The 14122-nt window shown below is 38.3% G+C and overlaps 1 protein-coding gene across 1 annotated transcript in view; it reads left to right on the plus strand.

Moving 5' to 3' along the window:
* Positions 1–11481, plus strand: part of LOC124874538 (glypican-1-like) — a 57141-nt gene extending 45660 nt beyond the window's left edge. The window contains exons 2-10 of the mRNA XM_047375935.1: positions 1041–1199; positions 2140–2357; positions 2725–2898; positions 4184–4349; positions 5401–5531; positions 6341–6478; positions 6773–6903; positions 8398–8573; positions 10053–11481. Of these exons, the coding sequence (XP_047231891.1) occupies positions 1041–1199; positions 2140–2357; positions 2725–2898; positions 4184–4349; positions 5401–5531; positions 6341–6478; positions 6773–6903; positions 8398–8573; positions 10053–10234 (1475 nt within the window). The 3' untranslated portion in view covers positions 10235–11481. The remainder of the gene's footprint in view (positions 1–1040; positions 1200–2139; positions 2358–2724; positions 2899–4183; positions 4350–5400; positions 5532–6340; positions 6479–6772; positions 6904–8397; positions 8574–10052) is intronic.
* Positions 11482–14122: the final 2641 nt, after the last annotated feature.

The following is a 14122-nucleotide window of genomic DNA, read 5'->3' on the forward strand; positions in this document are numbered from 1 at the left end:
TTCAGAAACTGTTGATCTTCTGGGATTTTCACGCACTACCATCTCTAGGGTTTACAGAGAATGGTCCGAAAAAGAGAAAATATCCAGTGAGCGGCAGTTCTGTGGACGCAAATACCTTGTTGATGCCAGAGGTCAGAGGAGAATGGCCAGACTGGTTCGAGCTGATAGAAAGGCAACAGTAACTCAAATAACCACTCGTTACAACCAAGGCATGCAGAAGAGCGTCTCTGAACGCACAACACGTCGAACCTTGAGGTGGATGGGTTACAGCAGCAGAAGACCACACCGGGTGCCACTCCTGTCAGCTAAGAACAGGAAACTGAGGCTACAATTTGCACAGGTTCACCAAAATTAGACAATAGTAGATTGGAAAAACGTTGCCTGGTCTGATGAGTCTCGATTTCTGCTGCAACATTCAGATGGTAGGGTCAAAATTTGGTGTCAACAACATGAAAGCATGGATCCATCCTGCACTGTATCAACAGTACAGGCTGGTTGTGGTGGTGTAATGGTGTGGGGGATATTTTCTTGGCACACTTTGGGCCCCTTAGTACCAACTGAGCATCGTGTCAACGCCACAACCTACCTGAGTATTGTTGCTGGCCATGTCCATCCCTTTATGACCACAGTGTACCCATCTTCTGATGGTTACTTCCAGCAGGATAACGCACCATGTCATAAAGCACGAATCATCTCAGATGGTTTCTTGAACATGACGAAGGATTAAGGCAGTTCTGAAGGCAAAAGGGGGTCCAACCCAGTACTAGCAAGGTCTACCTGATAAAGTGGCCGGTGAGTGTATGCTACAACAAAAACAAGAGATAAAGTTTCAAGCTTTTTGCACAACATAAGAAAGGGTGTGAGTGTGGAGGTTGCTCTATTTATTGACTAGCTGTTAATTTGCCTTATTTTAAGGTGTGTATTGAGGTGCAAATTGGATGTAAATTGTAGTAACTGTTAAACAAATGACATATTTACTGATCGGCTCATATAAATTTATGCAGTTCGATGAAGTGAACGAGTCTTCCTCTTTTTTAAAGGTGAACATCTGAGGATGTGTCCTCAGGGTCCGACTTGCTGCACCAGCACCATGGAGGAAAACCTGGCCAGTCTGAGCGCCCAAGAGACAGAGGGACTGATCAGAGAGGCCGGCAGGTCCCTGCAGGCTTCTTTTAACTCTCTCCACAGGAGCTTTGACAGTAAGTATGGTGTTGGTGTGTGAGTGCATACAAGACCCTCATTACAGCCAGAGCTCAATAACAAACCTTCAGAAGCGCACCCAGAGGACCATGACATTTGTATGTTGTGTATTTGCAAAGTCGTGTTTGGCTGTGCTTAGCGGTCAATACTGCAGCTTCAATAACGGCAGTGAATCTGTGTGTGTGTCAATGAATGCAGGTTCGTGTGTTCTGTGTGACAAGAAGACCACTGCCTGGGTGCTATAATGAGAGCGGAGTCAGCCAGACACAATGAAATGCGATAAGCCGATCCACTGATCTTTAGGGATACACACACGCACAAACACACACATGCACACAACAGAAAAAAGGGTTGTCCCTTAAGGCAGCTGCTAGTTCAGCTAATGAGCTGTTGACCCACCAAGGAGCCGAGCCTGCAGATCATTGAATGTCAGAGACAGAGGGCGATGTAGAGAGAACGGATACTGAGAAGTGCCACCAATACCAACATGAAAACAGACAAGCACAGCAAGTGAGAACACATTATCGGTTCTAAGAGCAAACAGTGAGTCAAAACACAGAAATAAAGACAGATACTGGGCAACAGGATGATAATGTCAGAGGAAGACATTATTGTTAGTCTAAGGCATAAGGCCACAGTACTTGCAGTAATGTGGTTGTCCATCTGGTTGTGGTTACAGCAGCCTGGCAGTGGTCCACAGCCTTTGAAGCTGAGTGTGAAGCCATTAGGCTGCAGAGACAGCTATCTGATTCCCTAATTCTTTCTGTTTCACCTCTCTGTCACGTTTTATCCATCCGGCAGAAGTGGAGTTTTTAAAGGAACCTTTACAAAAAGGTTTTTTGATTATCAAGGTAAATGTTGGGCTTTACAAGGACATGATATGTCAACCATGACTCTCCCAAAGATGTCTTAATTCCTTCCTCTGCTGTCTCTTTCTAGTCTATTTCACAGAGCTACATGGGCGGTCTGAACGCTCGCTGCAGGAGGTGCTGTCTTCCCTCGGCCCCCTGTACTCCCAGAACACCCGTCTGTTTGCAGAGCTCTACACTGACCTGCGTCAGTACTATCGGGGCTCCGCTCTCAACCTAGACGAGAACCTGTCCGACTTTTGGTCCCGGCTGTTGGAGCGAACATTTAAAGCATCTGCTCCCACAGATGTAAGTGGGTGGAAAATCAAAGCCTCATTCTAAATACGCTTCTTCTGCTTCAGTTTTGCCTGAGTTTGAAGTTGTGAAGCAAGTGCTGATAAATGTATACCGAAATTAAATGAGTTAAATTAAAGCAAACTGAATTGAAATGAAATGAATGCAGACATTAGGCGACATGAAATGAATTGGAAATTGAAAACAGAAAGGGAAATTGCAATCTGGACCAGAGATTGGATCCATAATTTTGAATCTGCGTGAATGTTATACCAGAATTTGGTTAAAATAGGAAAATGACATCTGAAATGTCATTTTAAATTTTAAGAAAGGAACATAACTGTTCTGCACTGTGTTTGCGGCTGTTATCTCTGTCGGACAGGTTACCCTGTCAGAGGATTACTTCGAATGTGTTGCTAAGCAGCAGGAGACGCTTCGGCCATTCGGAGACATTCCTCGGGATATGAAAACAAAGGTGATCCGGTCTTTTGTCACTGCCAGGTCGTTCGTCCAGGGACTGTTAGTCAGCGCAGATGTAGTCAAGAAGGTCTCACAGGTGAGCTTTTTGCACTTGTGTTTCCGTCTGCACACAGACTAACTGTTAGAACCTCTAATCATCCTTTTGAGAAAAAAACATGGAAACCCTATGTCATAAAGTAATGATTTCCAGGCTTAAGCAAGCAGTTATGGTTGTCATTCTGGTAACTATGCTAGAACAAGATGCCAACTGAACTATTGATAATATGGCTGTTTGTGTGAGAGTGTGTCTAATGTCTGCTGGGCTGATTCCCAGGAAAGCAGATGTGGTGGCTGCATGGTTGTCACACCCTAACTGTGAGAAGAAATCCTCCACCCTGCAGATGGGAAACTCAAAGATCATCAAAAACAAACTGTCACACTGCCATCAGAACAAAGCTCTCTCTTGCAGGGTTGACAAGATTGATGTCACATTATTGGTGCAAGGAGTTTTAGTGGAGATTTCCCTCAAACTCACATGCTTGTATTCTTTTATGTTCCTCTTCAAAAAGCAATGTCTATAATCAGGCCTTTATCTCATGAATAGGTTCTTACATGTTGTTTTCTTTACTAATAAGTAGCAACTTTTTAATATTATTTAAGATAAACTTTATCATTGCCAGGGGGCAATTCGTTTTGCTGTCAGCAGATAAGAAATATAAAAAAATACTAATTCTCTGCTTGCATTCCTGCTTATGAGTTAACTGTCCCTGCCCTTTTTGTGAAGGACCGTGCATTGCAAAATATCAGTTTATATTTTTAGAGTTTGAATGATTTATTTATCTGAGGATCTTCATGAAAAGAATGGCACACATTCTTGGAACTTGCTGAAGCTTTATAATGTATCACAGGGCACATCCAGTCTACATGCTTGCATGTGTTTGTGACTGCAGACTCCTAATATAACTCAAACCTCATGACCTCACGGCATAATGCATCATTTGCCAAATGAAACACAGACCTCTTTTTGGATCATGGGAGTCAGTTCACAGGATTAAATTTAGAAAAGGTAGTGGCACAGAAACTTTTATGAATGGTCAATACACATTATAACACATTTCATGCATCCATTATTTTTTTTTTATGTCCCTTGATCAGATCTCTGAAAAGCAAAAGTTAAATCTCTTTTTCACAAGAAGGCTGAGGTTAAATTGTTTTCTGAATAAAGATGATTTGCCCTTAATCGTTTTCTAATAGGGTAGTGGCAGAGCTTTGGCTGGCAATGATTTCTTGTTCAGGCAATAACGTGTAAATGCTGCCCTCCACTGGTTTCCTTTGGCACTGTGGAGAAAACATCCTTCTTTCTCTACTGAAACTGATTCCAGGTGTCTCTTGCTGAGGAGTGCACGAAAGCCTTAATGAAGCTCATTTACTGTCCTCACTGCCGTGGCTTGGCCTCCGTCAAACCCTGCTCAAACTACTGCTCAAATGTCATGAAGGGCTGCCTGGCCAACCAAGCTGACCTGGATCCAGTGTGGCAGGAGCTCATAGGTAAGACTCATCTGCCGATCCCCAACTTATCCAGCCAGACAAAGTGACAGATGTTATTATTAGAGGAGAACACACAAATTATATTACGTATCTGCTAAAGAAGGGTGTAGATTTTTTAATATCTATGAACTATCAAGATTGTGTACAGGAGCATCTTAACAAGTAGAAATACCTTTAAAAAGTCAATTTATTTTAATAATTTCATAAAAAAAGTTAATCTAATTAATCACAAAACTACCTGAAATAAGGTATGACATATTTCAAGCATTTAATCTTAGTTGTAAGCTTATAGCTTACAACTAAAATGTTAAAAGACTAATAAAGAAAATTGTTTTTATACCAGCCTAGTGTAAAGTATGTATTTGTACAGTAAAGTATTTCCAATCAGTACTTAGGCAGTGCTTCTTTCGCATGTCTTGCATGTATCCTCTGAAGACTGTGATTATTCCTGTTGCCTGTGCATTTTTTTCTACCACATGTTTCCCTTAAAGTCAACTATTGACTTGAATGATTATTATGTATAATAGTTATTTGCATTAGATCCAATATTATGCTTGGTTACATCTATCTATGAACAGCTTAAGCTATCTATGAATGGCCAGCTTCTTTAGCGATTAACTTTTGTGCCTTACCCTCCTTGTGAAGGAAATCAGTGACTGTCTTACTAGTCATCAGTATTCCCCGTGATCTTGTAGGCCATAAGATGAGATAGCATTCTGGATTTCAGATCATTTCTTATATTGGATTTATGGAATATTTGAATGTTCTTGGGTTTTCATTAGCTGCAAGCTATAATTATCAAAATGAACAAAAATAAACTCATGGGATATGTCACTCTGTGTGTAATGAACCTTTATCATAATCAGTGTTTCATATTTATATTTTATTTTCTAAAATAAATGATATTCTAGTCTATTTAGGTGCCCATCTATATGATGTGTAGATTAATATCTTTGTTTCAGTTTTTGATTAACTTTGATTTCTGTTCAACCATAAAATGATTCTACAGCATGCATAAAGCAGAAGTTCATGTCTTTATTGCTGTATTCAGACACAATGATCCAAGTGGCATCCAGTTTCAGCACAGAACCTAGTCTCGATGTGGTTCTGTCTTCCATCCCTATGCGAATCTATCAAGCTGTGCACTACCTGCAGGAAAACATGGACACATTTACAGCTAAAGTAAGATATTTTATCTCATATAATTTGTTATTTGCTTAATTAATTCCCAGATATAATGCCTTCATTGAATATTACAAATTTAAATAATACATTATGATAACTCCTGTAGGAAGTATCCTAGTTTTGCTGTTTTTTTCTACATATTTTATAAAGATCATTGCCTTCCTCTATGTAACCTTTGGTATAAGACTTTTCCTTTAGTGCCCTTTGGTGATGATGATATCAGAATAAAAACTTAGTATGAATAGATATTATATATGTAACAATGGGGAGAATGATCACTGTTTGAAACATTTGACATTGACGACATCTAGTGGACAATTGTATTACTACTATTTACCAGACAACTTATCTGCATTGTCTCCATATTCTCCATCTGACTGAGCTTGAAATTAATGTCATAAAAATATTTGATATGCTGATATACTCAGTTCTTAAAATCTTCTGTGAGGAAGAATAAAGCTTAGGAGAGAAGAGGCTTTGTGTATCTTCAAATGATAAATACATCGCCCAGAGACATCTGAATGGACATGACACATCTATCATTTTTATGAACTGAATTAAAGTAAACGATTCTTGCTTAGTGAGAGTCATACTCAATGCCAATCTATCTTAAGAATAAAACATTTTGGGACTCTGTCACAAAACAGTGGAGAAATAATCCAGTTTTGTCACATGCTATATTAAGATACAAGTGAGGGGCTGAAATGCCCAGCGGTGAATTGAGAATGTGTAATTTTTGAGGAACATGGTGAAAGCTTGAGGTTTGTCCATATGTCACCTATATCTGTGTCTCTGAATGTTTGCAGGTGTTCCAAACATGTGGAACTCCAGGTGAACCAGGAACGGGTAGTCCAACCACCCACGAGCAAAAGAAAAAGAGCGGCTCGCTGACTGCATTGGAACACAAACCCTCCCCAACGGCTGGACTCAGAATGGAAATCCAGGTGAGCTCTGCTATATTTTAACCCTGTCTTTCTGTAGAATTTAGGTCTGATGACTGAGAAAGCCGTTGAAGGTTAATTTTGTGTCTGGTGAACCATTTTTAGTTTTAGTTTTTTAATTTTGGATTTGGATTGGGGTCTTTTGGCCAAAATTAGTAGTTAACTTTGAATGAATCTTAAAACTGAACAGAAAATTTACCTGCAAAACCATTGTTCACCTGTTTGCACAGATAAACAACTGGAATTGATAAGAAAGTGGTATTTGAAGTAATTTAGGATTTTTATATCTGTTCTCAGGTGTCAGAACTTTCCAGTAAGCTGAGGGAGATGCGTCAGTACTGGGTCCAGCTCCCTGTAGCGCTGTGCAGCAAAGTGGCAGCTGGGAGCAACAGTCAGGATAATTGCTGGAACGGCATTACCAAAGCCAGGTGAGATAGAATCAAAAGAATAATGTGAATAAATGACCTCTGATTAATGTTATAAAACTGATCCAGAGTCTTTTTTCGGGTTCCTAAATGTACATCTTATGTGGAGTATTTTTTGTTTTCAGTTTTTATTTGCATTTACTTTGAATAATCTTTTCAGAATTGCAGTAATGTATCTAAAGCAGAATGTCTTGAGAGCATGTTTATGGTCTTATACATCATTTATACTTTTACTGTATCCAATTAATCCTTAAATGCAACAAACTTGTCAGTGGTTCCAGGTTTGTACAGTTACAAATGATCTCCATTCATCTTCCATCTTCTGTCCTTAAGATCGGAGAAAGAGAGTTGTCAGAGTACAAAGCTTACACTGCAAGTTTTAATACAGTCTACAGGACAGAAAATATATTCATTCCAACATTGTATAGAAGAAAACCAATCAAGAGGTAAAAAAAAAAAGACTATGCTGAAATTGATTTTCTTGGACAAACAATTTGTTACGCTTGTGCACAAACAGACAACATTCAGTGTTACTTCTGACGAACATAGAATTATACTGAGTGGAAATGTAATCTAGGGTTTTGAAAAGCATTTTTTTGCACATCCAGATTTTTAGGACTTGTAGCACTGAAGCATTGAAAGCCACACAGACATGCAGCCCCGAGCACATCTAAACCTCCCTCAATCCATGGGTAAATGGATTGCAGAGCTGTGATGCTGTGTTGATATGTGCATTATTCACCCAAACACATCTTGTCTTTAAAGTGGTTGGATTACAGCCAAACTATCAGATTTATCCTTGTATGGCATCTAAAACATCTATAAATATTTCTTCCTGTGTCTGAATAATCAGAGTGACCATGAAATATAGATCAATCACTGAGTTTGTGTGCCAGCTTAAGAATATATGAATTTTGTGTGGGTGGGAATTATTAGTGTGACGAACTGTTTTAAAGATCACATGAGAACTTTAACTGATTTTCTTTTAAGGTCAATTGCTCCAGCGTTTCATGTTACGTTCTGTTAGAAATGCTTCATATGGTCTACTTTGAAAGCCCTCCCCCAATAACAGTCCATATCTGCTGATGACTGCTGAAAAGTATTGGTTAGCTGATTGTTCTTTGAGTTATTTCAAACTAGCCACGTTTCTTGTAAATATATTTTCATGATGACAGACCTGGCCTGCAATTACTGTTTAGTAGGATTGTTCTACATTCACAAAAAGCCAAAGAAAATGTTATTATGGCAAGGTAATGATAACACACACAGTTGCAGCAGGCAGATTTACTCTAAAATGTCATGGAAACGTTTAGAGATAGATTTGGTTTGACAATATCCAAAACCCAGATTTAAAGGGTATGATGTTACATGTAGAATGCTTCATCAGTTTCTCATTCAACTCTTCAGTAATCTATAATCATCTCCAATATTATTGTAGTCAATTGTTTGCCTGTAATTTATTACTGATGTGAAAATGGTGTTCTCTGCTCGAATCAGGTACCTTCCCGGGGTGATGGGTGACGGTTTGGCAAATCAGATCAACAACCCAGAAGTCGATCTTGACATCACAAAGCCAATCATGAAAATTCGGCAGCAGATAATGCAACTCAAAATAATGAGCAACAGGCTAAAAGATGCACTGGAAGGCAATGATGTGGATTTTCAGGATGCAAGTAAGCCCCGTATCACATTTTCTACATTTATACACAGCATAAGAATAGACAGTAGTCTGATTCATTACGTTAAACAAAAGTTGCTCATTTTTGTTATTTGTGAGAAATATTTTCCCTCTAAAAATCTTTAGTACAGGTCCAGTCTGTAACATTAATGCTATCAAGATCCGTATTAAAGTAATTTCTGTAGATTTGCATGAAGATAAAAAGGGTGAATGTGTTACCTTGGAACAAACAGCCTTCATTCTAAATTTAAAGCAAGTTTTGCTCCAAGTTAGGACGTTTCCTCCGCCATGTTTTTTCAGCTGCTCCAAATAAATGAAACAGATTATTCCTGTTGAATTGGGACTTTATGTGATAGACTAACACAATACAAGGCATTATGGTGAAGAGAACAACAATTACATATGGTTTTGAACATTTTTTTTCTAATACGTTTTCTGAAATGTATAACATGTATTCATCCCCCTTTACTCTGATACCCTTAAATAAAATACGTATTCTAATTAGTAACTTTGACCTCAGTATAAATGTGGCTGTCACAGAGGTTATTCACATAACGTCATGATGCTGTAAAAAAATAGCATCATGAAGACCAAAAAATAGACTAGACAAGTAAGGAAATAAAATGGAAAAAAATATTCCAGATTTTTAACATCATACAGATCACTGTTCAATCTATCATGTAAAAAGCAAAAGTATGGTACAGCAGAAAAATCCTATAAGAAATATTATTTTACCACAAGCCAGCTAGGGAACACGGCAAACTTTTAGACGGAGACCAATAAAGGGATAGAAACGTAATTGTATATTTTTTGAGAAAACGTTTTTAAGAAATTCACAATTACACAAACAATTCAGTATATAACTTTCCTTGTCCCAAACAGGCCGTGTTTAGCTCCCCACGACTGGCTTCATATTCCTTGCACTTGCCATTTTATTCTACTCTTGACTCCTTTATTTGCTTACTGCATTACCTAGTGCATAATTATCCGCCAAGCTCATAGATGAAATTGTGTCTGGTAATAAAAGGCATGAATCCACAATCGGGGACCCATGAGTTTGCTGTGATAATATCTAATAACATTGCAAACAGTAATGTTTTGGTCAGAGCCTTCCCGTATTATCATAGACTACCTTAGTGCTGTTTTTATCTAATACTGATCACTGACCTCACTTGCTTTGGATTCTTCCAGGCTTATACCTCACAATCCAATTGCTATTTTGATTTTTAGAATGATCTAAAATTAGGTCAGTAATTAAACACAGCAAATGTTTAGTGGGTTACTATGGTCAGTCATTATTCCATACATTTTTGTGCGCTACAATCTGGTTGCCATAGCAATGCCCGAACATTGAAACAACTGTGCGTGCAATATTTTATATAGAGTAAAAAAAACAGAAAAATAACAGACTCCTTTATGGACCTAATTTAAAAATATATGCAAGTTATTTATATTTTCCTTGATAAATCCACAGGTGAGGATATCAGCGGCTCAGGAAGTGGGATGTGTTTGAGCGGTCAGTGTGCTCGGAGCAGACCGGGACTATACGCATACGCACCAGAGACGAACCCAGTCGGAGGAGCAGCCACAGTTTACATCAGCGTCTGTAACCTCCCACTGCTGCTCCCATTTACTATCCTGCTGCTCCAGCGATGATGGACCTCCTTTGCCACCACTTTGAATAAAGCTCTGAGGGGCCCGAAGACTAAACCATGGGGAATGGGGTTGAATGGGAGGAAGAGTGGAACGTATCTTTGCCAAAAAGACATTATGTGGAATGGATGAACATTTTCCTTGACTTAAGGGAATGAAAATTGAACATAGTCTTTACTTTACCTTGCTGAGCTTAAATGTGTTTTATTTTGAATGTGAATTAGTGTGTGGTCAGTGGATCTTTTGATGAGGATGTTTGAAAGAAGACGGTGACAACAATGGAAGCTCATTATGAGGAAGATGTCTGTGTAGCTCCAGTTTCCAGCCAGCAGGTGACCTTATCTGTGGTGCATTCTCCAAGGTTGATTTTATGTTATTCAAGTTTGTCTGACTTAAGCGAACCGTGTACGCTGTAAATGTTTGTGTACATTTCCTTAAAGACTGGCACCATACTGAGCCATGAATGTACAACATGATACTCTACTGGCAGTGAAATCCACATTATCTGTGATGTAGTGGCCCAGATATGTTATTTGGTACATTCAGTTTAAAATAATGCAGAAAAACCATTGCACTCTTGAAATGTCTGAGTTGTTGTGATTGCATTAGTTTACTTCAAAACAGGAAAGGAAATGTCCACTTTTTCATGGCTTATTACCTTTGTAAATGAGAGAATAGCCCCCTCAAAGCCTCCAATAAACAAGCGCACACAAGTATTTTCTAGATATTGCTTATTGAAGGCGAGGAATTGCGAAATATCCTGTATCCAGTTTCCACAAAGATAACATAAGGATTGAACAAATGAATGAAAAAAGCTACATTACTGCAAGAAAATAGTTCTTAATGAATGCATTTCTGAGGTAATTAACTGATCTTTAAAGTGGATGATTAACTAGTACAATAAACCAAATGTACTGCACACATTACTGTACAACACTAAGGTTTTGTGCTGATTTGTCTTGCTAACAAAAAGAAAAGGTTTTGAGTTTCTCAAGCTGCCGGGGTTTGTGTATATACAGAACTTTTGCAAGATTCCCTCTACATTTGACTGGTGAAAATATTGTTTACCTTGGCATGCCTTTTTTTTAAGTCTACACTACTTTCCTGAAACAAACAGGCCTATTTACACAAATAGCTGCAGTGTTACCTTCACACATATCCAGTCTGGGACTCTGTATTGGGCGGATTTTTAATCATCAGTGTATTTAATCACATGTTTCATCCATTAAACTCTGGTTGATTGTAGCAGATGAGAGTGTCACTTGATTATTCTTTGGATTGTTTATGAAATTATTTTCCTTTGTAACATCTACTCATTAATCATAATTAATTTTGGTTTGTTATCTGTAGGGAAATACTGGTATGTTCAGAGTTTCTTAGCACCGTTGCCTCACAGCAAGAAGGTCTTGGGTCTGAACTCTGGGTGTACTCTTATTTCCTCCTTCTATCCAAAGCCATGCGGGTGGTTTAATCAATCTCATTATTTGTCTTCAGTCTCTGGGTTGCCTTCTGGTAAACTGAAAACTTGTCCAGGATGTAACCTGGCTTTTACCCACTGACCACTGAAGGTCAACTGCAACCTTTCCACGACCCTGCAATTAATAAGTGGGTATAGACAATGGATGGATGTTCTCAACCATTTTCACTTAAGTTCTCTCTCCATTGAGACTTGTCAATCTCAAGGGTCTGCCTGGTTACATAAAGATTAAAGAAATATGATACTTCTACTGCTCTGCACCTTTTTTATCTGCCTTTTGGTGATGTCATTGAAAAATAACCCTCTGTCGTTGCCGTATGTGACTTTTTTTGTACATTTCAAAAAAGTCCTCTAGAGGTCATCACAGACTCCAGCATTGAGGCAACTGCAACTCAAATATTGCTGCCTGACAGAGGCTTGAAACTAAAAAGTAAATCATGCAATAATTTCAGATTAGTTGGGCTACTTGGGGCCACTCACAGAGCTATGGAATATTATTCCCCAACTGTCAGTTGAACATTAAATATTGAACACTTCATTCCACACCTTGATCCCCAAATACACGCACTATTTAGATTGGGATCGATTAAAATTGAAAAACATACAGATTTTCTTGATTCTGTCCTTATGTTTAGACCCACATGACCCCACATAGCCATGTGTTTTGGTTTGTTTTTTGTTTATTTGTATTCCACCATACATGACAAGAAACTGTGAATCAGCAGCTTTAGAACACTAAGCAACTTTGGTTCTCCTCCCTTTGTTACGGTCCTAAATGTCTCTAAACACTACAACAGCTTTTTCATATAAATAGGATGGTTAAAAGACTAATAAATGCCTAATCTATGTTTTGCTTTTGAAGGTTTTAAAAGCTAATGAAGTAGAACAATATATTTCTAGCATTGGATTTACAAATGTTTAAACAGATGTATTCGGATGTACCTTTTTCACCACAACACAATATAAATGGTCATGCACAAATAAAATGCACAAAGATTTCAAACACATTTTATTTCCATTTTGAATCAAATAGTGAAAATTCTTATCCTTACCATTTCATGGAAGACGATGTTGCGAGAGGACAAAACGCACTTTGCTAGCACAATGAGATGCATGGAGGAGTGATGATTTTTCTCATTAGCATCTACAAAAAAAACATGATTTTCATTTGTTTGCTTGTTTTTATTTTTGAAAACATGAAAGATTGTTGCGCTGCTGAGTTTTTGGGGAACAATAAATAATAGTGTGAATATACACAAACCAATCAGCATATTACAACACAATTACCACTCTGAAGCAGCACCCCTCCATATCCGGTGTTGACTCAGGTTTTTGTGCAGAAATGAGCCACAAATCCATGTTAAGGAGACAAACATTCTGCAAATGTAAACAATCCGTCCTGTTATCGGATCAAACATTAAGTAGGAAGTGACAAAGTGGTAAGTTGACAGGGAGAAGGAAAAAGTAGTGCTGTGCTGCGCTGGCTAACGGCTATGTTAACCATTTGTTTACAATCACTTTATTCAGTCCTATTGTAATAAATAACAAGGATAAAAAACTTTCTCATCCCATTCTTGTTATGTTTGTAATCATAACGTACAGTTTAGGAGCATAATGTAAATACTGCCATTGCTCTGGGAGACCTTATGTTAATGGTTTATATTAGCATTGATCAATAAAAAAGTTATCAGTTAGCAAATAATAACGCTTTAAAACATAAAACCACCGTAGACAATTAGCTTCTCTACTAAACATGCGCACTCTTCTCAACTCACATAACAACCAAAAACACTGCAAATGACTCAACATAATCTATCTGGGTCACCCAGGGGTCGGCTGCTCAGTCAGCTCAATCTTCTCATTGCTCTGTGGCTCATACATGTACCAGTGCAACCCCTTATGGGTTTAGAGAACAGTATTAACATTTTCATAATCGCTCTCAGCCTGTATCCTTGTGGTACTTTCTGGCTGTGCTTCTCCTCCTTGCTGCCAGTCCATTAGCTGTTTAAGTAGTGTTAAAACCTTATTCTTAAGTTAAAAAAATTACACAAAAATAGTTTTTAGATAAGGCCTTTAAATGATAAACATTTCTTTTATATCTTCATCTCACTATTCCATGTTGATAAAAACAAAACTGCCTTCAGTCCGATATAACTTTTTATTCCATGACCAAAAACAGGCTGCAACAAAAGCTTGCACCAGTTTTTTTTGCAAAAGTCTTTGCACCAGAGGATTCCTACTGACCACTTTTTTAAGTCAGTTGTTGAACCAGATTGACCAGTCCTTCCAAGATACACCGAATCTTGTTTAAGTTTATACAATTGTTTTATGTTTTTTTGCCTTTCTATAAAGGCCCCTGGTTTTCTGCGACAACACTGGGACTCTCGCTTTGACAGCCACGTGCAAGTCTCATA

The sequence above is a fragment of the Girardinichthys multiradiatus genome, chromosome 9 (assembly GCF_021462225.1).
Source record: "Girardinichthys multiradiatus isolate DD_20200921_A chromosome 9, DD_fGirMul_XY1, whole genome shotgun sequence".
Taxonomy (NCBI): Eukaryota; Metazoa; Chordata; class Actinopteri; order Cyprinodontiformes; family Goodeidae; genus Girardinichthys; species Girardinichthys multiradiatus.